We start from the raw sequence: 25,762 nt of genomic DNA, 5'->3' as shown, positions 1-25,762 counted from the left end.
TCCTCATTTTAGAGTTTACAATAGTTCAGTTTTGGCTTATTTCCATATGCTCTTAGAGCATAAATCAACCCTAGTTGAGGACTATTTATTTTTGTATATTTTTAGCATCTATTCTGGTGTCAGTGTCCCACTGAAACGAAATAATCCCAGAATTTCTTATGAAGTAGCTTGTTCACAGTCATGTGAAAATCAGACATTTTTCATTTAAGTTCTTAAATCAGTATTTAGATATGCCATTTTAAGCACAAGCTTTGAAAACTATCAGTTTCCATTTACCATCAGGGTGTCTTTACTTAGTATTTTTAAAAATGTCTTTCATGAAAAACAAAACCAAACTGAAACATAAATGAAAATGTTCAACCCTAATAATCTCCTAAATTTAGGGGATTCTAGCTATTCATTATGGAAAATAAATATAGATAACTTTAGGTTTAGGTTTGTTTGGGGGTTTTATAGTATAAGGGCAAGAAAACCCTCATATACCTCTTCAGAGAACTGAGGTTTCCATTCACAGCAGAATGTTTATGGGTATTCATTATCTGAAATATATTTAAGAAGAAAATAGTTGAAACTTGGTTCTACAGAAATTGTCACACAAATACAAAATCATATATTTTATCAATGTCCATTCATTCTCCATTAATTCTTGGCCTATGTCATTAAATACCTTGGCTATTTTCTCTTGTAGCTATATTGTTATTGTTATATGTTATATATAGCAGCAGTACCTACAATTCCATTGGGGAATTAACACTGTGTTGTATTAAACGTGTCCGAGCAATTAACTCAAAGCTTGTTTGTGTTCCAGGGAACTCATATTTCAGAATGGGGTGGGGAAAGGGAAAAATTTACAGTTACACTGTCAGGCCCAGCTAGTTCCTCCAACCAGCCAAGGAACAATGGTGAATACTTAACCATCCTCATACCCTAAATTAATATCCTAAAGAATTCATGTCCATTTAGAACTTCTTGATGCATTTATTTCTTTATGAAAATTCCTGCCATGTACAAGTGCTTTTTGGATGTTGAAGGAATGTCTTCAACATAGAAAATCCTTAAAGGAAAGACAAAGAAATTTTCATATCTCTATCTCTGGACTTTTGGAGTTCAAAAAGTTTCAGAGAAGGAGGTGATTTGGTATTGTTCTGAGTCAATTTGCTCTGGCTGAGGAAATGACGAGAAGGAAACTACTTCCCTGTCTCGGGAACCATGTGGTGTTCCAAGATAAGGCAAACACTTACTAATTCGAGTCCACAAGCAGGAAATGTGATACATCAATTTCCTTTCAGGCAAACAACACAGTTCCGTGGCAGCACAAAAGCTTTGCTTCTAGTGCAAAATCTCAAACATTCAGAAAACTATTGCTCTTCTGTGGACGTACCATTTTGTATTTGCTATTTGGATGTTATGGATAAGAACAGTACTTTTCCTCCAATCACATGGCCACCAAAGTTTTGGGGTAAGGATATTGATTTTTTTTTTTTTTTTCCCCCGAGAATATTGCTAATGTAGATGCAGATGTTTATTGTTGATTGCCTTAAAAAATACCTCTATATACTTTCAAGCCTCATGTAGGATGCAAAGAGTAATGAATAGGTTTTTATTTCCTGCAGTGATAAGACTGTTTTCCAAATGTTTCTTTGACAAAGTTTTATCAGGTTCTTAAATAAATGAAGACAGCAGAATCTTCCAGGGCAAAATTGATTGTTTCAGAAAGTTCATTACTGCAGTCAGTTGAAAAGGTGCCTGTTGACTTCAGTCGATAGTCAGATCAGGTAGATATTCTCAACTGCCTAATGGATGTACCTACACAGCAGACATGATCTGTTTCATCTTTTGACGAAAATGGGACAGCAAAGGCTAAATGTGTTTCAACATTTGGAATAAACACTTATTCCTCCGGAATGAAAAGTTACTTGTAATTTGTTGTGCTGCCTCATGGTGAGATCTTCCTTATTTTTCCCTCAATTTATATTTTGATTATTATCTATTATGGCTGTTTCCTTTCACCCAGATCTGGGAATAGTTCATAAACTGAAATGTATAGTGTGAGGTGAAAGTATGTTATATTGAAATTCATTTAGGGTAATTAGATTAATTGATTTGATCTTAAAAGATCCCGTGCCACTGCTGTGGAAGATCTTTCCTTTCAAACAGCTCTATTGCTTGCTATGTTTAATGTTAACATTTATTAGCAATTAGCTTAGAATGAATTGGATATCTGTTTTTCCCTATTATATTATTGCTACTGAGCAATGATACCTCCAAGAATCTGAACACTATTCAAAACTAAAAAATAATATGCATGAGCAAAATACGACTTCAGTCACACAGAAGTGCCCCAGGAAAAGAGTGAGGAAAAAAACAAAAACAAAACATACAAGAGATGGAAAGAAGTCCCTTTTCTTTCTTGTCATAAGGAACAAGAATCTGTTGAATGCCATCTAGGCTTCCTGCAGTGGCACATATATTTTCATACTGAGAGACCAAGAGAGACTCACTTAATTTTTGTGTCTTGGGCTTAAGGGTAGGGTACTGATACTCGACATCTTTGATCAATACTTACAGATTAACTGAGGAAAAAATTACAGTTATTACTGTTTCAGAGTCTTTTGTCTGGGGGTTGTCTCTTTGACTCTGAAGAACAATCTTTTTTTAACAGTGAAGATGGCTGCACTTCCAAAATGGCTCTTTGAGAATAAGAACTTTCTGCATTTAACAACACGGAGCAGGACACACTTTAGAAGACTTATTGCTGAAAGGGCCTCCTTTCATCCTCATTGCTCACGTGGCTTGTCTGACACTGTACCCAGCCCTGATCACATCCCATTTGCTTAGGCTCTGACAGCAGATGAACCTCAGAAATTGGATTTTTATGAGGAGCTTGCATGGTCCTTGAAAGGGAAGATGCCTCTCAGATTTTTCTTACTTTTCTGATAGACTTTAGAGGAGTGAATATAACTTTCTCTTTGTTTCCTGTAGGTATATAATGTATGGTAGAGTAGGAAGGGTCACTATACAGTATGTTAGAAGATGATGACTGACATAAGCTCACTGTGTGGAAACATCACTTAAAATGACAGAAGTGTGTTTCCTGAAATCCTGGACATACATGACTTGAGGTAAAAATAAAATGACACATAATAGATATAAATAAAATTTAATTCTTTATTAAATAAGAATGCAGTACTTGGGACTGATTTTTTAGGACATGGCTTCCAGGCTGTTTTCTAAGCCACACACCATGTAGTGCTGTGAATGTTACTACATTACCATGATACATTCCTTTTCCCTGCATGTGTAACTTCTCAGCATCTTCCATGGACTCAGCCAAAGTATAAATTTCAACATATGTGCAAAGGTTTGCTGAGATGGACTAAGTTTGTGAGAAAAAAAATCAGTGCTGTAAAAATAGTCAAAGCAACTGTTCATAATTATATTTAATCTCTTACAGTCTTGTAAAACATCTATTATCATTGGCTCCCTATGCTGGAAAATATACAGGCATCCTGTTTTTTATAGTTGTCCAGTTTCCAGTGACAACTTCACACAATAGCTTCTTAAAAGTGACTCTAAGAATTTTAGAACAATGAACAAACTAAGCTGTCCTCTGTGCTACTTATGTGTGAGCACATAGAAATCTTTTTACAATTGCTCCAGGCCAGTGGAAGTGTGCCTTAAGCAAGCTATGTAGAGAAAAGCAAGATATGACCACCTCGATGTAAGTCACTCTCCGTGAGTTGTCTAAGTAGTCTAAGCCCTTTCTCTCATGCAAAGATCTTAAAAAATGATAATATTAAAAAAGAATCAGTGCGCAAGTTTTTGCAAGCTCTGTTCCCAATCAGTGACAGACTAGAGTCAGTAACTGTAATGCTTAGCTGTAGACCTTGCAGGAATTCTTCTTTGCATTCAGATGTCACCATCATCCATCTGCAGTATTTTTGGAATGAAACAAATGAAAAGAAAAATATTAAACTCTTCTTCCATTTTAAATGAATGGGTTTATGATAGAACTCCTGGCCCTGTCAGCAAGTGTCCTCTGTGTAACGTGTCATAAGCAGAAAATTTAGATCCTGACTCTTGCTTGGCTAGAGCTTTTTCCTACTACAGATATTTCACAAAGTCTTTGTAGATATCCATGTCTCCTTCAGATAAGTGTCTGAGCTACTGCCAGGATGCAGGAGCTCATTTCTATCAGGTACCAGCTTCTGTGAAGCTATGAAACTGCTGCCCACCCTCCTTTGCAATGGGAATCCATAGTGCGATACTTTGGAAGAGCTAAGAAGAGAAGCACTTAAAGCCAGTCCCTGCTGAACTTCAGCTCTGCTGGTAGTACATTGTAGACAGAGAGTCTATTTTTTTATAGGATTATATTCTTATTACTAGTTTCAAAAGGAGGGTTAATAATAGCTGAGTGAAAAATTCAAGCTTTGATACCCATTCATCAACTAATAATCTCACTTTCTACTGTTTTAATATAGTCTTTATTGAGTTCATTTTGATTTATAAGGTAACACTGGGAGAAAAAAATGTTTCCACTCAAGCCAGGAGTGCATTTCTTGTAACTCCTAAAAGCATTTTCAGTAGCACACAAATAAATAAAAAAAATGTCTTCAAGACAATCCTCTTTCTTCAGCATAGATAGCAATATAATTTCAGATCAGGAAATTTAATTTAAATAATACATTTGATCAGTGTGACAGCAGCAGGGAGAAAAAGTGTAAGCAGATTTTAATCAACATTAACTTAGATCCCTAGACTACCCTTCAGTCTAGCTTTACTCGAGTGTCTATTTAAAAATGCAACCTTAAAATTTAATAACTTAAAAGCATTAAGGACAATTTTTCTTTTCTTGAATCAGAATCCAGGATGTTATTTGTTTTGTGTGTGGAAATAATGCCATAAATCAGCTGACTTAGAGCATTTTGAGATTGCAAACTGCTTGGCACGTACTATAGGTATTATTGCTTGGCTTCATAAACTACATATGCACCCATGTTTTTAAATATATCAAATTTTGCCTAGTCTCTCCCTCAACCCACCGGTCTTCTCTTCGTTATAATGTGTCTGTTTGTTTGAAGGAAGTCAGACTATGTGCTCTGCTGGAAAAAAACATGGCATTACGGATGAGTGTATTTTGATGCCTGATGCTGTGTTTATCACGTTACTGGTGTAGCAACAATCATGGTTAAGGGCTGTGCGTCGTTCTCTTTATGCACTGGAGTAACACTTGTGAAGGGCAGCACTGACACAGCTGCTGGGCACTGCAAAGTCCAGCCTAGACGGCCATGGCACATGATTCCTCTTCTGGGATCCTTCATGAGTGGCACTCATGGCGGAGTGGAAGCACAAGCAAGAGATGCAGCCCCGTTCTTGGCAAGCAGGAGAAGCAGCAGCATTTGTGGTGTCCTGCACGTTGAAGGTGAAGCCTCTTGGGTTCACTCGGACGTTTGTGTCAGCCCATTTCCAGCAGCCCCTCCGGGTGGTCTCCCCTCGTTCCCTTTGCTCCTGTTCACATACTTTGTACACTTTCCATTCACACTTTAGCAGCAGCAAAGAGGCTCTGGCTCCTGCCTCAGCTGTCCTGCTGGAGATGTGGGCACAGAAAGACTGCAGTTTGCAGGCAGCTGTGGAGCACTTGACAGCAGATGTGGCAGTGGGATCTTCTTACAGGCCACTACTGTTCCTAGTCTGGTGGGTGAAAAAGACCAGCACCTTGGAAAGAACCAGAGAGACACCTGGAGGGCCTTTATCCTGGCAGTCCTATTGCTAGCAGCACAGAGGATTTAAATAAGCTGACGATGTAACTCCTTTCCTGGCAGAAAGGGGGAAGTAAAATTGTGACATAGAAACACTTAGAGGCGATTTACACCACTGAAGATTTTTTCTTAATAGAGAAAACCTTCAAGGTGGAAGTGGAAGTGAAAATAGAGGGAGAAAAACACAACAAAATTAGAGCTTTGGATTCAGGTGATCTATCAACCTCAAAACTGTATTTCCTGATTTGCTATTATTCTTCTTTTCAATTCTCCTTTCCCTCTTTTCAAAATCACAACAATATTAATTCTTCCTGGTATTTTAATTCATGGCAATGATCCAAAATAGATTAAGGTGATTGCAGACACTGCATAGTCCAGAGTTTTTCCTTGCAGTTTGTCTCTTTTGTCTCATCAATTATCTGTGAAAACACCCAGAAATTTTAAAAAGTCAATATTTGGCAGCACAATTCATAAGGAATTCATAGCACAAGGAATAAATTTTTTTCACAGGAGATACAATCATTCTGCAGAGTCTTTGGGTTAGATCACTGATGCCTACAAAAGTTTGGAAATGGGATGTGAAAAAATGAGCTTCTTCCTTTTGAAATTACCATGCTGGAGCCAGACAACTTTGACTTTACAGACTGCTGTTATTAGAAGCAGCCTCAGTGGGAGAACAGAGGCAAAATGCTTTCTTTAAACCTCATCATGCAGTCCTGTTGTAGTGTTTTAAGGAATAATTCCTCACAATGCTTATCCAAAATGATAGGACTCTCCAAAATAATAGGTACTCTTCAGGAAACAGAGACCTAAAGTAAGGATAGAGCCTTACTGCTGGGGACAATCAATGAAAATTGTATTCCATTGATAAACGGTATTGCCAGTTTTTAATTTCTTTAACCTCATTGCTTTTTAGCATTTAGGTAAAATGTTATACAAAAAACACTTATGATTATTGAATAAGAATAAAAATAAAAAGCAAGTCAAACTAACCAATACATGGTGAATGGGAGGGAAAGGAGCAGAATGGTCTAGGCAAATATTATCAGAGGAAGAAAGGAACCATATTGATGTGGTAAAGTCAGACTTATCTGAAAGAACATACCTGAGTTCTTTCGTCAGGAGCCTGTACTAAAACCTTTCCTGTGTCACAGCCATCCATATATAAAATGTATATATATATATATACACACACACACACACATATATATGTGTATATATATAAAATGCAGTCTGCATACTGAATCTGCAGCTCCCCAGCTGGCATACACTGCCAATATCTACAGCAACCACTTTACTGCTCAGATTTCCCAGAGTGCTTTATCAAGCACTGCTTTAACAAGTCTGATTAACACTTGAATCTCAGATTTTGAATTCTGTCTCATCAGGGTTACTGATCCACAGCTCAGCACTTACTTGCAACTTGAGGTTTTAGCCTGTGATCTGATATTAGGGGGCTCAAATCATTGAGCAGACACTGAGCAGTGCCCATAATGATGGAGCTGATACGAGAGTTAGTTGTGTGTGAACAAACCTTTCTTTTGACTCCTCACCTATCTTTTACAATCAAATAAATCACTCATACTTCCAGATTTGCTATTAGAGTTGTTGTAGTTCTTTATTGCTTGCCCAACCTTTCATCTTCTGACTAATATTTTCTCCTTTACTCATTCAAGATGGAGCCTTCAAAAAAGGGAAAAAACTGTATGTGACCAAAACTACCTTTTCATACTCTTATGTCTTCTAATAACAAAGAACACCTTATCTTTCATTATTATTTCAAAGCCAAGAATATCTACTGATGGTAGAATAAGAGCTCATTTTGAAGAGTCCTAATCCAAATGCCTTCCTCATTATTATTTTATTTAGTAGCAGCCAGGGGCATGTGAATTTGGGCAACCCCAAAATAGAAAAATAGCCTAATATAAAATAGTAAATAATAAGGAGGGATGCATTTCCTAGTTTAGTCAGAAAATTGTCAGAATTCATTACATGAAATGGTCAGGAAAACTGGCTGAAAAATGGGGCCATGTTTCTTAGCCCAGAAGAGATTGATCAGATAGAATAATTAGAGCAAAATTTCATTAATATATGTGCAAAATATGTGAATGGTGTGAGTGCATCCTACAAGGTACAGTGCAGAAAGAGGTAGAGAATGCCAATGCACCTTTGTGTCAGTCTTGTGTGGACAGACCATGTCCCTGGGGCTGCAGATTTCCAATTCTGTCAAATAACACACCTGCAAGCATACTGGCTTAGAGGAGGTGTGGATGTGTTGAGTAAAGTCAATGGTGGCAATAAAGCCTCCTCACACTCCTACAAGAAATTTTTATCAACTTCAAAATGTGTTCAGACTCCTGAGGGTGGGTTCTTAATGTGGAGTAAAATACTTTTATTCTTCCCAAATTCACTGAGAAATGGAATTGTCTTATTTTACTATGGGCAACTTGAACTTAGAACAAGCTGGATTCCCTTAAAGATGTTTTTGGGAATAGGCATATTGGAAGACAGATTTTTGATTGGGTTTCTGGTAAAGAAGATAGATGGTATCAGCATGTTTCAGGCCCCTATTTGAAAATCAGAGATAATTTCCCTGTGCTTTTTCGTAAGAATGTTCTCAAGAGAAAGGTGATGAGGTAAAATATGACACATGATCAAGTAGAAAGACTTCTTTGGCTTTGCAAAGGTTTCCTGTAAACACACTGATTATTTCAAGTGGATTATATGAGAAGCAGATGTACAAGACAGATATAAAATATGATGCATTTAAACGACACTATGAAAGACAATGAGATCTTTATTTAAATGCTTAATGCTTGAAATGTTTCCCTTCTTATTACCAGCTTTAAATCTAGACTACCTACCTAGAAGTTTTCCTTCCTGCTCCTCAGTGAAATGCTACATGATCACAAATTTAATAGAGAAGCCATATTTCCAGATTACTTCACCAAATATTTACCTTGAATGAATAACCTTGTTCATATGGATGAAGAACAATGGCAATATCCCTGCACAGTGAATCTGCAGAAATTAGGAATATGAAAATCCCCTGTTTCTCAGCAGAGTTTTTAGGACAGGAGGCAGTTTTGCTTTTGTTACAAGTGTCACACACTGTGATGTCAGACAGACTCTGACAACACAAGCAAAACCAAAAAATGTTAACACCAGCAAAACTCAGCTTCACCTATATAAGAACTGAGACAGACTGTTTATCCCCTCTTGGAGAAGGCTGTAGGATTGTACATCAATCCTACATCAGAGTATCAGAGTAACTTTTTCTGCATGCCTTCCAGAGCTACAGATATTTCGGTTGCATCCTTTTCCACTTGAGATGAGGTACTGATCTGCATGACAATCCTGTGGCAGAGATATAGAAAACATCACAAAACTAATTCACTTCTCAAGTGATAAAGCAGTCTAAAGCTGATTTAAGTATGCCACATAATTTGTGCAACAAACATGGTAACCAGAAGATTTCTAGGGCAAGTGAGCCCCCTACACACCACCTTTCCTCTGCTTGAATCTGTTAAGACCTCTACAAGGAAGACTTTATTATTATCAGGTCAAGATCAGCAGATAATCTTCCCCTTTCCACTTCCCCTGAGCTGACTTGGGATGTGTCACAAGGCAGCAGCAGAGCAGCCTGGGCCAGTGACTCAAAGAGGACACAGTTGTCATATAAATAGTGGTAAAACTGAGAGCAATGGCAACAAGGGTGTGGGTTTAAATGATGGAAAATAAAAGATAGCATGTGATGGTGAGGCATTAGCAATGCCAGCAACTGCATCTGAACATCAGCTCTGCAGTGCCAGCATGACAGAAGTGAATCTTATTCTTTTGTAACACTCAAGGTCCCTGACTCCTCATCTGAAGTCCTCCAGAAATATTCTCATATCAAAAAAAGAAAAAAAAAAAATCCAACAAATCCATTATCTGTTATGTAATTAAAAAGAAAGGCGCTGCTCATCTTCCCCTTCTCAGCTTCAAGATATCCCATGTTCCTGCTCCCCCTCAGCTGTCTGGGGGGAGCTGAGTTGTGAAGAGCTGATCTGTGTGCAGCTTTTCAGTTGGATTTCTTATGCACATGGCAGTACTGTTTGTTGGAGTGGCCGTGTCCTTTTGCTTCATAAATCATATGTTGTCTTCTGGAAGGGAAGAATTATGAAATTATCTCAATTTTAATACCATTATGCTTATTTTTCTATCAGTTAGGTAAAAGATTTGATGAGCACGTGAAATTTTTTGCTTCTATTACTGAAGCAAAGGGGACCATAACAATAGTCAGATATTGAGAAAGTCTGACTGAGAGAGGCTTAAACTGAAAATGTTGATATGCAAATGCATTCCAAGATCTTATGTGCAAGTTTGTCAGAGAGATAAAAGTAGATACTAATGAGGAACTTCTTTTTCCCCCCCCCCCCCCCTTGTTCTGGCAAGCCCAAGGAAAAGAGCATTATTACTGAATTCGGATGAAAGTAACAAACTGCGTCACAAAGAGTAGAGACCAGTCTTATTCTTACATTCTGTCTATTTATAGCACGATTTCTTCCTTGTACGTGAATTACTCTTTTAAAGTGAGTCTGTCATCCTCAGGCTGTGTTTTGTGTCATCCTAATCACTGCTTTTCTGCTTTACCCACCCTGTTATACAGCTACTGATTTATCAAATGCTTCACCATCTTTAGCAGGAAGAACACAAATCTGAGGTAGTATAAAGAAAAGTTTTTGCAGACTATTATTTAAATAATAATCAAGCACGCAGCTTACACACATTTTAACAATTACACTTACATTATTGACTAATTATATGGTGCTGCTCGTTGTTACATGAGCTGCCAGAAGCATAATTCTTTATCCCCTAAACGCAGAAATCTGGTCCATAGGAAACAAGGTCTATTTCTTCTTTCAAGCACTACACGGGGGAACATTTTGCCGTGTGGAAGTGTCACATAACCAAAGCAGCTTAGGGCTCTGTGTTCTCCCCAGGACAAACGCCCTGGGGCTGCATGGTCATCTGCTAGAGCCCAACAGCGTTCATGCTCACGTGAGCTGGTCTCAGCACACTGCAGGTGCCATGGTTCCGCCTCAGTTCTTCTTGCAGAATGTACTAAAGGAAAAGACCCTGTATTTATGCACCACTTCCCATTTTACCACTGTAATTTATTTTAAACAGGCGTTAAATGAGTTTATAATATTTGTTAAAATCTTGGTTAGCCAAATGAGAGGCTGTGTGTGATACCACCTCCCTTATACAGAAGATTAATCTGAAGCACGGAGAGGGAATGAAATGTCCAAAATCAAAAAACAGGAGCACAAGGCAAAATCAAGGCTCAAGACTGAGTATTTTTTCTTAGTACGATTATTTTCATTTCATAGCCATATCCTTTTGTCTGAAAAAAAATAAAAGAGAATTAAAAAATAATCAGAAAAGACTATCAACGTTATCAACATTTATCAACAATATCATTTCCCCCTGCTTTTCAAGGTAGAAGCTTCACTTCTTATACAAAAATATACTTACTCAGATTTTGAAGCTTATTGTATTTATTGTGCTGAACTTTGCACCAAGCAATCCTAAATTATTCTTCTAACACCATTAATTTCCTTCTACTTGAAGAGGCAGGAAAGACATTAATTTGATTTTCACATATTGAAAATGAGAAAATTGTATTTTAAGATTTATCTGTTAAATGACCTCAGCCTAAACTCCATCAATGATACAAATATATACAGCATTGTTATGAAATAACATCTGGGAAATTTTCAGTGAAATAAATGGGGGAGAAAAAAAAATAGTCAGTTTAATATAATGTATAAACTTCTTTGGGCTCTGACAAATGCTTGCTGAAGGAAAGAGCCATGGTAGTTTCTGTTTCTCACCAGAGGCCTCTGCCTTGTTTCTCTGGCGTCTTATTTACAGAAGAAAACTAATTCTCTATTTCAGACATTTACATTCGCAATCCAGCATCCTAACACACACTTATGACAGGTTTGACCATTTGAGAGACATCTGTTAATTTTAAACCTTTTGCTTTTAAAAATTGTCTTACATCAATACCATCTCTCCATTATCCAGGGTAATGGAAGATTAATCAACCAAGCAAACACGTGTTTTCTGTGGGAAGTGCATAAGTTATGCAGCCAAAATACAGATAAAGAAGGAAGCCATTGATGGCTCGGTTAGTTGAAAAGTTAAAAAAAAAAAAAAAATAGTGAGAACAAACTCCACCTGAAGCTGTGCCTGGGTCAGGCACTGACAAAAGAATTACTGTGGTGGGACTGAGGATATTTTCTATATATTCCCCACCACACATTCTTCCTAATAACCCCTTTGAATCCTTGTGTTATGTTCTACATCTGGATGTCTTCTTTTTCCTTAAATGTAGGCTATGTGTTTCAGTATTTCATCCTCAGTTTTAAGATTAATTTTAAGGTCTATTCATTTATGAGATTACTTATTCTCAGGTGTAAATTTTTTTAAATATCAATTAAGAAATAAGTATAATGTCATATTGCACCGTGTCAGATTGTGATTTAGTGTTTGGTTTATGCAGAGGACATATAGCTTAGCTCTGCTGTTGTGAGGTGGGTAAGAATGTCTGCCCAGAGGATTGCTTGCTGTAAATACAGAAATGATCAAATTCTATTACTGCTTCTGTTATGCATGAGGAATCACAATGAAACCACACTGTAACAAAGCATGCCTGAAGGAATCTTTGCTTTGTTTTACATAACTGTGCCGAAGGCATTAAATTAAACATGCTGACATCTCCATCTTAGATGTTTCCTTCTGATTTTTACAATTACTCTTTATTTGTCATTCCAGTAAAAATCAACTGACAGTAAAATCCAGGGAACATAATTAACTCTGAGTTGGTTTGTGGGATGTCAAAATGGCATATTCCACTCCTCTGGCTTTTTATCACAATAAATCATGGTATTAGTAATCAAAGCAAATGTACTCTGGTCCATGAAGATCATTCTGGATATCACTGCAGATGTCAAGAAATATGAATTTAAGAATAGGCTTAGTCTTATGCTCCTCCATGATCACAGATATCTGCATCAAGGTACAAAACTGCAAGCTTTACATCTTTAAACTTCTGAAAATTTTGCTGTGCCTTGGTTTACTTCACTTTCAAAGCCTCTGCAAAATGCTCATCCTAAGTGTTTATGGAGATGAAATTCAGATATTTTCTGTTTTTTGAGGTACTATGAAGGTCTCTGTAATCTTCCCTTGGAATGTTTCTCGATCGCTTTTCCTGACTCCCTATTTTACTAGAATGAAGGTGGTTTCGGCATAGTTTCGATTTCCAGCATCGGCTTCCAGCAGAGGGCAATCTTGTTCTTGCATAGGCTCTTCATTTGTGAAGTTAACCCTTTGATGAGCAGCTAGCTCCTCTGCATTTCAAAAGGAGAATCAGTCCAAAAGCACGGGCTGCCTTTTTTTTTTTTTTTTTTTTTTTTTTTTTTTTTTTTTTTTTTTTTTTTTTTTTTTTTTTTTAAGCTTGTCATTTAATCAATAATTTTTCCGATGCTTCTGGAGCCCATTTGCCTACCTGATCGAAGAAAATCTTAGAAACTGCACAAAATTACGTCAGCATGGACCTTGAACTGTCATTTGTTGTACCTTCTTTTTTCAAGGCAGGATTAATTACATTACAACTCTTGACTGATGTTGCTTTTTAAAATCTTTACTGGGGGTGGATGTACTATATGCCTGGATTATCTATTCTAGTTCTTACCTATCCTCATAGATAGAAACAGATTTTTAATTTCCTTTGCTTTATTTTAAAACCAGCACTTCTTATTTTATCTGCTGTGGACATAAAACAAACAAACAAACAAAAGAACAAACAAACAAAACACCAAAAAAAAAAAAAAAAAAAAAAACACCAAAAAACCCACCAAAACCCAAAACCCTGTTATTAGGTGAAGTGGGAGAATTATTCTCTGTTGCTCTAGAAAAGAATCTTGCCGTAGCACAAGGTGAATAAAACATCCGTTTAGTGAGTTTGTGTCTGAATGCAGAGTTCTGATATTTCTGGCAGCAACTCTGTCTCACTTATTAGTTCATATGTCCTGCACAGTCTGCTTTGCTTTTTTTTAGCTCGCTTCCCCCCACAGGTTCTGTTTTCTGGACATCACAACTACCTGAACAACCTTGAGCTGTAGCCTGTCACCCTCAGTCATCTTCAGGAGTCATGTGTGAAGTTTCTTGAAGTTTTGCCATGACTAAGATCACAGCTGGTTGATATTACGCAGCAACTGATTCATCCACCCAACTGAATCATGGGCTGCCTACAAATGATTAATGGGAGGCTGTTTTGCTAACACAGTTAGTGGCAATTGGGAAGATAGCAATATCAACACTTGTTAGATATAAAGAAATTGCTTTTCCGAGCTCAGCATGACAACAGTAGCACAGGAGTTGGCTACTGATACTAGCCCCAGCTTTAAAATGATTTCTTGCAGCTGGTAGAACTAACATAAAATTTCAAGTATTAATCACTTCAAGCCTTTTGTGGTGGGAAGAAGTGGTGGCTCATTGGGCCCCAGGTATACCTTGTTTCCAAACTTGCTGCCTGGGATGCGTTAGGATGAGTAGCTGTAGCCTGTCCAGCTCAGAGATGAACATTTGATATTGTTGAGGAATCCGTTCAGTGCAGGTAGCTCAGGGTGCAGCTGCAGGTTGTGTTCTAGGGGGCAGGAGGCTGAGCCAAAGGCAAGAGCCCATGACCTGCTGACTCTTTGTGCAAAAAAGGGCCCAGGGACCTGTGGCCCTGCCAGGGGACAAGACACTTGGACTCTCAGAGACAGCAAGAGCCAAGCACCCCAGCTTTTCCACCCTTAGAGTGTGAGGGGATAAAAGCCTAGAGGTTCCTTTGTTCTGTGTCTCTTCTTGGAGGCACCAGCTCAAGCTGTTATTTTTTTATTTAGTTATTGCACCATGATTAAATGATTTTTCAGGATCTAGGCATCTGAGACTCTGCTATGGGATGCCAGGGGTTGAGGTGGTAAGGAAACCTGGTCTGACTGTGTGGGCTTGGGGGTGTAGCTGCTAAAGGGCTTCTGTCCCAGCTCTGGTGGTGTGAGTGTGACTGCCAGAGTGGCTCCTGCATGGTCAGACAGGGAGCTGTCCTTAACCCTGTAGCTCTCAGGAAGTTGCTATGAGTTTGTTCAGACTCTGATGGACCCTGGCTGCTCCAGTCTGGTTTCTCACAGAAGAGGCTGTGTTACGATCATCTGCTAATGGCTTAGCTGAACCTCACTTGAATCCTGAGACACTGAGACTCCTCAAAAATAGTGTCTGAGCCATTGTTACTATCAGGTTAACAGATTTGTAATACGTAGACTGTAATTCTTGCTTTAGTGCACTAGCTGGTGCTCTAGACTAAGCTGTGCAATGCATGTGCAAGGTATGATTTCCCATACTGGTTCGTATGTGCTTTATACCGCTTTTGTCACCGAGCTTTCATTTTGGGAAAAGATCATCTCGGTGAAAAAAGGCTCAGCTGATATTTTCATGTTTGAGATCAAACCCTCTACTAGTTATCAAGGCTTTTCAGCTTTGGGTCAAGGCAAGCTGAAGTTGTTTGTGCAAACGTGTGTGCATGTAGGGAGAGGAATGATTACCAACTTAAACAAGTTTTGAGTAACTGGCACGCATTACATAAAGGAGAGAGAGCTAGAAAAGATGTGAGAAGGAAGGAAACAGAATGTAAATGAATTTAAAATTATAAAATTTTATAAGATTTTGTTTTAAGGTATAAAAATCACTCTCTTCCACTCTACGTCACAGTGGTATGTGCTGATACTTCTTGTTGCTAATACAGCTGAAATCAATAAGCTTGTATATTTCACCTCTGAGCTTGCTGGATCCCCATGGAATAAAAGTTGCATGTCAGATGCACAATGTCTCATGCTAGTTTGGGGCAGGTGGAAAAAAAGAAAAATAGGCATTTAAGACAGATTAACATCTCAGACATTTAAGCAGATGAGCAGTCTTGCTCTAATGTAGTAAAAGTAAAATGTCTCTATAGAATGTTGAGTTTAAATGCTGAAAAATACCATTCTTGGGTGACAAGCTACTTTATCGCTTCTAATAACTTTAAAATAAAACTCCTGTTGTGGTCTAGGAATGGCACTCCTCACTTTAGTGCACCCCCAGCTCCGCACCTCCCCCCAGGCTCTCCCAAACCAGACTCCATTCACTCACTCTCCCATGCCTTCCCCTTCCAATTTCCTCCCCAGGGGTGGAGCTGAAAATCTGATGTACAAAATGGTGGAAATTATGGGTTAAGGTAAGAGCAATTTACTGGAAACAACAATGAGATAATAAAACAAAGGGTAACACCAGCAATAGTAATAACAAAAGTATACAAAAAGTGGGTTATTTACATGTAAAAAACCCCACAAAAACACAAAAAAACCCCTCAGTGGGGCATGGCATGATGCTATGCCCACCTTAATTTTACACCTTGTGGAATTTACCATAAGGATATAGGAAATACACAATTCCCAAGGATTTCCTGAGGTCAAGGAACAAAGTCCTATTGCAGCTCACTGCAGCCAGAGCTGAGGGCAAGAGAGAGATTCCTTAGGAAAATTAATCCCCAAAGCAAATGTGTTTTGAATTCAAAGGGATGGCTGATGTGGTCCATAAAAATGAAAGAAAATGAAATTCACAGAAGTACGAGGTTGTCCTAGTACATCTGCAAACATCCTGCAAGCCTACATGATAAAAGTGGGATGCTCTGTCACAAAAAGCAAATCTATTTTATGGAGATTTCAGGTAATTCAAGGACTGATACATCGAGGTAGGGATTGTGTCGCTATTTTTCAGTGAGGGTGAAGAGAACATAGTACACTTCTGAGAGGACTTTCTGATTGGTATGAGCCACCTTTGGCTGACCCTGCTTCAGATGTCCACACCAGATGGGAAAGAGTTTTTCAGACTTACAAGTGTTAGGAAAAACATCAGCCAATCTATCATCACATGTTGCTAGTAACATGTCTAAATTTCTAGAGAGTGGATTCTGTCAAAAGATAAGCACTTGCCAGAGGTTATCAATTTTATCGGATATATGCTACCACTTCATATATACAGTTCATGGAAAGTGGTGAAATTCTTAAAGAAAGCTTCAATGACCAAGAAAAAGTTTTGCACAGTTTTGCGCATTATTTCCGATGCAATAATCCCCTGCACAAACCTATAGCACCACATTTCCCTAACTGCCTGCAGAAACTAGAAAGGAGGGAACAGAAAGACTTCAAAATTGCCTGATCTGGATAGATGTTGGGCAGACAAATGTGCTGACTTGATGTTCAGATCTGGGGGTAGCATTTAGAAGTTATGGGTCTTATTGCGGGTTCTGAAATTCCAACCTTTTTTGTATGGTCATGTTGGAAGTCCCGCAGATAGAAAGGTGAAGTGGCTAAGATATCCAGTTGCTTTTTTACCTTAGCCTTTCATTTCTGGCTTTGTACCTCAAAGTCTGTCCTGCGTTGTTGATAAAAACCTTTGTCCTTCAGCTGGTGTTAGAGGTGAGAGTGGAGAATTGACTGATGTGAGGTACCAAATCTTTTCCGTTATGGCATAATCAGATAAAGCAGGCAGTGCCCAGTGTGGGCAGCCTGAGAAACATACAGATCAAAATATATTTAGGGGACTGGGGCCTGGGCAGTTGTTGTTATTAACAGCATCCCTAACTTATCCCCAGATATTTCTTTTTACTATTTTCCTTAAAAGCGGAGGACAGAATGATAGGCACAGATCTCAGGAAATCATAAGATATTACAATGGCCCCTTGGGAGACACTTTGTGTCAGTGTCGCTCTGACTCCCCCGAAGGCTAGTTCTGCTCTGGCACTGCCCAGATTAAGGAAGAGAAAAACAATTTGGTGAAGGCCAGCTGTTCCACTAAAAATCCCAGGTGCAGCAAGTCCCACTCTGCCTTTGATCTTTTACTCTGTTTGATAATATTTACTCCAATGTACCTCAGGGCTGTGAGTGCCGGACATTCTAAGGAGGAAATCAATGGACATAGATTTACAATTCTACAATATAAGGTTTTAGAACTGAATTACGTTTCTGTGAAATTCATCCTCTGCAGGGAATAAGCAAAGAACAAGTCTGACCCATTAGTGTGATCCACAGTTCCAACTGAAGTCAGCGAGATTTCGGGAAGAGAAGAAAATGAAATATCTGTAACCAATGGATCTACTGATATTTCTGTAATAAGAACCAAGAGGGTTAAATGTAAGTCCAAATGGAAAAGAGAGCATATGGAGTCCTGACAACTGAAATAGTCAGTGTAAACCCAGCTGAGCTTCATCAGGGAATAATTTGACCCTCGATTTCTCCATCATATATGGAGACACAGAAATAAAAGAACTAAACAAGTTAAAGAAAACGACGTCATTATCCAGCGGGATAATTGTCTGCGCTGTACGTCCAGCACAGGGGAACAGCACGTGGGAAGGACTGAAGAGTTGCACTCAATACTTTTGTCAATTCCCTTATCTGCTTTTAACAGTGTGAAACTCTGGTTAGATTGTGAATGTGGTGAAAATTACAGCTGGAGGGATGCAGGGACAAATCCTCACCATGGTGCATGGCAACCCCAGAGCCAGGTACACTTGAGCTGCCTGCTGCGCTTCTGCTTACGCTCGAGGCTGCTGAGCCCAGTGGAGATCCCCTTTGCCAGCTGAGAGCCCAAAGAGTTGCAGGGATATCTGGTGGCAGCACAGAGCCCTGTGCCTGGGGGATTCCTTGGCAGCCTCAAATATAACCCAACTAGCATTTGAGCTGAAGTGCAGAAGAAATGAGCACAAGAAATAATTAGTTCTTGCTCCACTTTCCCATAGCCATGCATGGTCATCAGTGGTGTGTGGGAAGTTATGTCTTTGGGCCTCCCCCTGGGATTTATTCAGCTGGAGGTCACCAAGTCCTGGCTCTCCCTTCCCACCTTTGGGAGTAAGACTAGGAACTTGCAGTAACAGAATTTATTCAATCTATTAAAATGGCATAATAAGCTATTCCTGACCAAAAGGGGCACAGTAAGTCCTGCTCCATCTCTAAAGATGTTTTATAAAGGGCAGAATCACGCTGAGCTTGTGAGAAGAAGGTTGCTTATAAGTGATCTGATGCCAGGAGTTGCAGTGCAGTGTAGCAAGAACCTGTGGGTTCTTGCAGAAAGCAGACCAGGCTGTGACCCTTTGTCTTTAGTGTGCCCAGTCAAAAGTTTTTGAGAGCTTAAAGAAAATTTATCTTTTAGGGTCAAGTCTTATCCATCTCAGAATGAAAGGACACCAAAGTGTTCCTGAGAGGGAGCAGTCCCCTGAAACAATATCCAATGCATTATCCTTGCCAGTCTCTATTTGAAAAGGATAATGTTATAAGCCTACCTGAAAGCAGAGGTTACAGGCCAGGAACAGAAGGATTGTGAGCCTTCCAAGTATGAATCACATCCCTAGCAATTTTTCCCTGAAGGGAGAAAAGTAAGAAGGTAGATAAGGAAGATAATAATGACTACTTCTTAAAGTGCAATTAACCAATAAACATTTACATTTCTTCTACTGGAAGCAAAACTAATGCTTTTTTCCCCTTTCCTGAAGTGACCTGTCCTAAGTTTAAGGCTGACTTAAAACAAAAGATTCCTTTCCAGGGTGCCAGTACTGGGGTGCCTCTGTCTGCAAGTCAGACCTGCTGGCCCTGCCTGGCACCTCTCCTCCCTCTTCAGGGTGTGCTGGCTGTTCTCCACAGCCATCGCTCAGGCAGCTCACTCTCCTTGCATCTTCAGCAACTGCTTTGGCCAAGTCCCACAACTCAGATTCACTGCCATTATTCTGGGCTTTGGGAATGACTGTTTGTACAGCACAATAAATTCAGGGCAAACTCTTTAGTGACTGCTAGAAAATTCTGAGCCTAGTCTTAGCTTGCCTCCTCTGATCTCTAACTCCTGCATCCCAGTCCTGGAGTTAATACCTTCTGTCTGGCACAGTGTTATTGTGCCTGCCCTTCAGTATGCTCTAGGAGTTACTCACCTTTCTCTATCGAATGAATACACTTTCTTTTTTCACAAAAATGTTCCACAAATATGACAGAAGAGTACAAACAGAATAAACATGTTTCAAGGTGTCCCATGGATATTTTTTGCTTATTTCCTCTTTGCTCCACCAGTTGTCAACATAGTGTTCCTTCTTGTTTTAGATCCAAGCCCTTCTTAAATTTTGAGAGGATCTATAAAGGTTTTGCATTCATTTCAGGCCTTATCCAGGATTACAAATATATCTCTGAACTTTTTACAACGGCGATAAAGCTTGTGCTGGGTTGCAAACCGAGTGAAATTTTCTGAAGTAACTGTCCTCTTCTTAGAAGTATACAAGGAAAAATCACATCTCTCCATCCTGCGAAACCATGTGAGAGAGTAAGCAATCCTAGCCATGGGTTTTGTTTTTCTGTTTGTTTAGTTTTGGTTCTTTTTTTTCATATCTTGTAGTCCTTTAACACCTTTCTAAAGGAGCTAGAAATTTACTTTTCTTGAAGCAGATTAATCCGTCTCTAAATTGGGCATTGGGGATAGGAAATAGTCAAGAGACTTAGTATTATGAATGGTTATCTCTGACCATAATAATTTAGGATGTAGTCATTTACATTAATTACTGGGAGGATTTAAACTATCTATTACTCAGCAGTAAAAGGCTGGAAAGTGTTTTCATGTTGTAATAAATACAGGGTTCACTCCACTAAGAACATGGCAGAAGGTACACCACTGTTTTAATAGCTGAGATTGCAAACACGTACACACAGAACGTAAAGGTCTATAACAAGAAGGACAAGTCTGCATAAATCCACACCTCCTATTGACCAGAGGAGGAAATATTTGTCAGTTTTATAACACTTGGAGCTGGTGGGTGGCTGATTCTGGGAAAGGCTAATGACTTTCCTTGCCTGGTTTCAGAAACTGATATTAAATGCAAGTTATTTTCTGGATGTTGTTGAATTATGCAAATTCAACAAGGAAGCAAACAAACAAACAAACAAAACAAAACAAAAAAACCCAATCCAACCATAAACAAAACCCCACAAAACACCAAAATGCTATATAGTAAGCGCTCTCTCAACAGTTATGTTTACGTTGTGATGTTCACGTGTTACAAAGACATAAGGGCTAGTTCATCTTTTAAGGAGGCTGGCATTTTAAATTAATTTCTTGCAGGAATATCCTTCAGAGTTACTTCATTAACTTTGGCATTCATTTTTGCTGTATTTCAGAGCAGATAACAATAGCTTTCACAGTGTCGATGGTGATTGGACTGGTGATTGGAGGGATCATCTGGGCATTTTTCACCTGCTTGTCCCGTCGCAGAGCTAGTGCCCACATTTCCCAGGGGAGCCCCTCATCCTTCAGCCGTCGGTCCAGACCTTCATCCCATGGCCACGCTGCCAGCAGGACTGGATTTTACCGCAACAGCAGCTGCGAGCGTCGGAGCAACCTCAGCCTGGCCAGCCTCACCTTCCAGCGGCAAGCCTCCTTGGAGCAGGCCAACTCTTTCCCCAGGAAATCGAGCTTCCGTGCATCCACCTTCCACCCTTTTCTGCAGTGTCCTCCCCTGCCCGTGGAGACGAACAGTCAGCTGATCACCCTGACTCCCACAAATACCACCACAACCCTTGTGGGAAGCACCACCAACACCTTGAGTAGACCTGAATTCCACTGGTCTAACAACAACCTCCGCATCTGCCACTCCACGCAAACCCCACCTCCCGCCTATGAAACCATCATAAAAGCTTTCCCAGAATCCTGAGCTTCGTCCGCGCCGCAAACACACACGCGCATCTTAGGAGGAACCTCAGCTATCTCAACAATTTTCTGTGCATTATGAAGGTTTCTCAGAAGTCTCCAGCTGCAGTTGCAGAGGGGACATACTTTGCCAAGAGGCGTGTAGCAGTGATTTCACGGAGCCCAACATCCCACTGTCTGAGAGATCACTTGTCTTTGCACTGCTGGCTTTTTTTTTACTGCTCTGCTGCATGCTTACATATTTATAGTGTTGTATCTTTAATTGCAGCCATTGTCTCTTTATTTTAGAGGGAAAAATGCTGCCACATAAAAACAAAATCATTTCTTGCAGAAACACATAATACTAGAGATTACTGATATACACAGCACATCAATGCAAATTTCACTATTCCTTTTTTTTTTTAAGAAGTTTTGATTTTACAGGTTTTTGTTACATTTTCAGAGAGCTCCTCCCATTACCATCCTTCTTGCTATAACCCCAGAAGAGCTTCAATCTGAAGAAACTTAAATGCAGACCTCATAGAGGATGGAGTCCTGGCTGCTATGGACATCCTGTTCTGTTGATTGCAATGATCTGATCTGAAAAGACTCCATACAAGCGATGCTTGTTTAAAATTCCCCACAGTGTGGGAAAAAAATCTGAAGCATGTGAAGCTTCATGCAGGAAAAAGCTTTGGACAACATACTAAATGCATGATAACAATTATAAAGAATTTTCTCTCTGCAGCCAGCAGAACAGGTAGTCACATTTTAATGCCCAGTGAGGCTGTATGGGCAGAACTCCTCATGTTTCATTTTTCTAGTTCTGGTTATCCAGATAAGCAGTATGAATTAAAACTATTTTTAAATTAAGTTTCCTGATTTCCTATGGGATTAGTCATTTCCTTATTTCAAATGGTTTTTCTCAAATTGTACCAATGTTTAATTCTTTCTTTTATTCACTGAAATCTTGACTTTCACTAAAACAAGATTTCAGACATCTGTGGCTGAATACAGGGATTGTATAATGAATTGGGATATGAAGATAAAGTATTTAGTTGAGGCTTACACATATTCTTGACTTTTACATGTGTATCATGCCAAGCTAACCCCTGGCTTAGTAGAGACTAATTGCACTGATGTGACAAAACTTCCAGGACTTGGAAATAACAGAGACAAATGGGACCTCAATTAACTCTTATTGTGTCAGTTCCCTGTTAAATATTTCATGTTCAAATTAAGGGTAAAGAATTTCCACAAGTAGAGGAGCTGTCCACACTCCACACTTCCAAATATGCCTTTTGTTTCTAAAAGGCTTGGGCAATACCAGCCTCAGGACTCCTGATTCTGATGGGGCTTCTGTAGGGAGAACGAGTTTTTACCTTTCTTCTGGGAGGGACAAAGAATCAGCAGCTTCTGTGAATGGGCAAGATGCTTAGCATCTCCCAGGTTTTCCAGGCTCTTGGAGACCGGCAGCATGCATCCCTTTGCTGAGGTAATATCCCTCAGGAAGCACTGGCATTGATATCTGATTCACCATATTCCAGCCCAATATCCACCTGTTGGCAAATAATGCCACAAACATCGAGCTTACAAGCAATACTTACTGTAAACAAAAAGTATTCCTTATTGTAAAGGCAAATTATTTTCCATATATTTACTGTCTGGATTTAATTGTTTTATTTTAGGTGTGCAACACATCTGGAGAGATGTATGTCACTCCAAGAAGAATAACTATTTACAGAGTTTACAGAGAATTTCACTGCAGACACTATGGGTTCTAGCATACCCAGAACTTGCTGATAAGACTGTAACGCTGCATTTGGCTCATTACAGGCTACAGACTTAAAATAACAGTCCTCTGAAGAAAAAAAGTTGTGCTTTTTCTTTTTTTCTTTTTTTTTTTTTTTTTTTTTTTAATTTAATGTTTTTCTGTGTCTGGTGAATTTCATTGCATGCAAAAATATGTTCAAAGTATCTTTCCTTTAGAATAGGTGATGCAGCCTATTCTAACAGGCCTACAAAAAGTAGAATTCAAGCCTGCTCCCCTTGTTTAGTGGGTTTGACGGACTATGGAAGAGACAATTTACCCTACTGGCTTTGTACCCAATGTGCACCCAGCTGGCCAAAACTGCTTGTTTCTTGAGAGTGAAACCATTTTAGATGAGTAACTTTCGTCTTCTGGATTGTAAGTGCACATTACATTACAGTAGAACTTTCCACAGCACACTTATTACACAATTATTACTTGTATTACACTGTAGTTAGTAAACAATGTAAAGAGGGAAGCTTAAATGTACTGTATTTTTTCCTCCTGAAATCTGAACTGGATATCAAAACATTTCTCATGTGCCCTGGATTAGGGAGATTAAAACCACACATTTGGTGTATCGCCAATATCACTGTCAGATATCTAAAACTTGTTTTCACATCTGAAATAAATGTTTTGCAAGCATTCAAGAAGCTTCAGAATGTGGAATAAAGTTAGATGCTATAATCTCAAGCTCATGTTTTTTCTTAATGATGAATATGGTTGCTTACATGAAAAATGCTTTAGAGGGAAGAATATTATCTTTAATTATGCAAGCTGATACAGTTAGAAATGTGAATGAGGACTCCCACCTTCCTTTGCTTCTGTGGGGAAACACCCCAAAACTGAAGATGCTATTTGAAGACAGGGTCAGAATTTGCCCTATGAGAACAACTTCAAAGGATTAAAAGTGAGAAGGCCTCTCACAAACAACAGCGCTTACAGGTATTAAACCCACTGGTTTATAAGTACTTCTGCTTCAATTCACATTGTGTTTGAGCAAATGCTTGCTTTAAGCAAAAGGGCAATCACTATAAGGTTCATGGTTAAATAGACTCATGCACATTTTATTGCATTAGGACCAAAGCACACTGCAGCACAGGACCAACCCCCAAATTAACACTGGGATTCAGGAATCATTGTGTGTTCGATATGCAAAAAGATTATATTTGCTTAATGAAATCATCTTTTATTTCAATTTAAAATACTAGAAAGAAGAGCTGAATTAAAACAGTGTGTTACTGAATGTTTCAAGATTTCAGAGTGTTCACAAGCATGAATTGAACTTGACAATTATTTTGCATGTAATGCAATTAAAACAGTGCTCCCAGAATCACATGACTGATAGGCAGAACTTTGATCAACATCCAGATATCCTGACAGCTTGTTCTCAGTAAGCAGAACTACTCCTCTTCATGAAGAGAAATGCTATCCTGTTATTGTCCCTGTCCACAAAAAGAGTCACTCCAGTTATGGGTTCATATAGAAGGCAAAACTTGACAGCTCTTTGTCAGGGAATATTTATGTTCCATCTAATTTACAAAAGTAGCCCATGTTATACTCCTTGACCTTTCCCAGCTGAAGAGTTGCTGATCACCTCTTCAGACAGCTACTGATTACCATACTGTAACACACTGGACGTGCAGTATTTTTGCCAAATCATATTTTTAAAGTTCACTTGTAATTTATCATGAAGATTTTCAATCATCTCAACATTTATTCTTAAGTATAAACTGAAAACTATGATTGCTAGGAAATATCCTCTCAGAAGTGAAATGACACATGCCAGATCCCTGACCTATAAGCATTTGATAAAATTAGGTGATGCCTATGATGCAGTACAGCTTCTGGAACAAAAAATAGAAAGAAAATACTAATTGGAAATTTACCTCTGCCAAGTTCAGAGCAGACTAAAGGAAAAGGCATTGACATAATTTCAAAATACTGAGAGCAGTATTTTAGAAACTAAGTTTACAACGTCTTAAAACTCAAGGAAAATACCTGTATCTTCATAAAAGTGAGTTAATAAAGGGATTGAGTATTTGGAGTTCCTGTATGACTTTGTTTGGATATGTACCTTTCTGAATGCCAAAAAGGATAACAAGATCCTAATCTCTTATTCAATCTAATATTAACATTGGCTACAATTGGCTCAGTATTTTTCAACCAGCTGGACTAGAGAGTTCTGAGAAAACTACTGCAGCACTCAATAGGTGAACTACTGCTGGCAGCAGCCCTTTTTGAAGCACACAAAGCAACAAACTGCCTCGTGCTGTAGCAGCAGCAACACCAGTGACTCCACTAAGGATCTCTGGCCTCACTGCGCCAGGTGGGGTCTGTGTACTATTCCACACTTTTGTCCTCAAATAGTTTGCAGGTAAAGGAAACAACTTAGGAGGAGTCTGGT

The 25,762-nt window shown here is 38.9% G+C and overlaps 1 protein-coding gene across 1 annotated transcript; it reads left to right on the top strand.

The window, feature by feature from the left end:
- The first annotated feature begins 1,313 nt into the window (after window positions 1-1,313).
- On the top strand, window positions 1,314-24,048 carry MYCT1 (MYC target 1). The gene is made up of 2 exons (XM_040060635.2): window positions 1,314-1,459; window positions 21,038-24,048. The coding sequence occupies exons 1-2, from the start codon at window positions 1,408-1,410 to the stop codon at window positions 21,568-21,570; spliced, it is 585 nt and encodes a 194-aa protein (XP_039916569.1). The 5' UTR covers window positions 1,314-1,407; the 3' UTR covers window positions 21,571-24,048.
- Window positions 24,049-25,762: the final 1,714 nt, after the last annotated feature.

This window comes from Hirundo rustica, chromosome 3 (genome assembly GCF_015227805.2).
Source record: "Hirundo rustica isolate bHirRus1 chromosome 3, bHirRus1.pri.v3, whole genome shotgun sequence".
NCBI lineage: Eukaryota > Metazoa > Chordata > Aves > Passeriformes > Hirundinidae > Hirundo > Hirundo rustica.
The sequence above is the reverse complement of the archived record's forward strand: the minus strand, read 5'-3'. Positions and strand labels throughout refer to the sequence as shown.

Bases quoted from the DNA above. Each gene is read 5' to 3' on its own strand.
- MYCT1 (XM_040060635.2), top strand. From the start codon at position 1,408: ATGGATAAGAACAGTACTTTTCCTCCAATCACATGGCCACCAAAGTTT. The intron at 1,460-21,037 runs GTAAGGATATTG...GCTGTATTTCAG, and splicing joins ATGGCCACCAAAGTTTTGGG to AGCAGATAACAATAGCTTTC.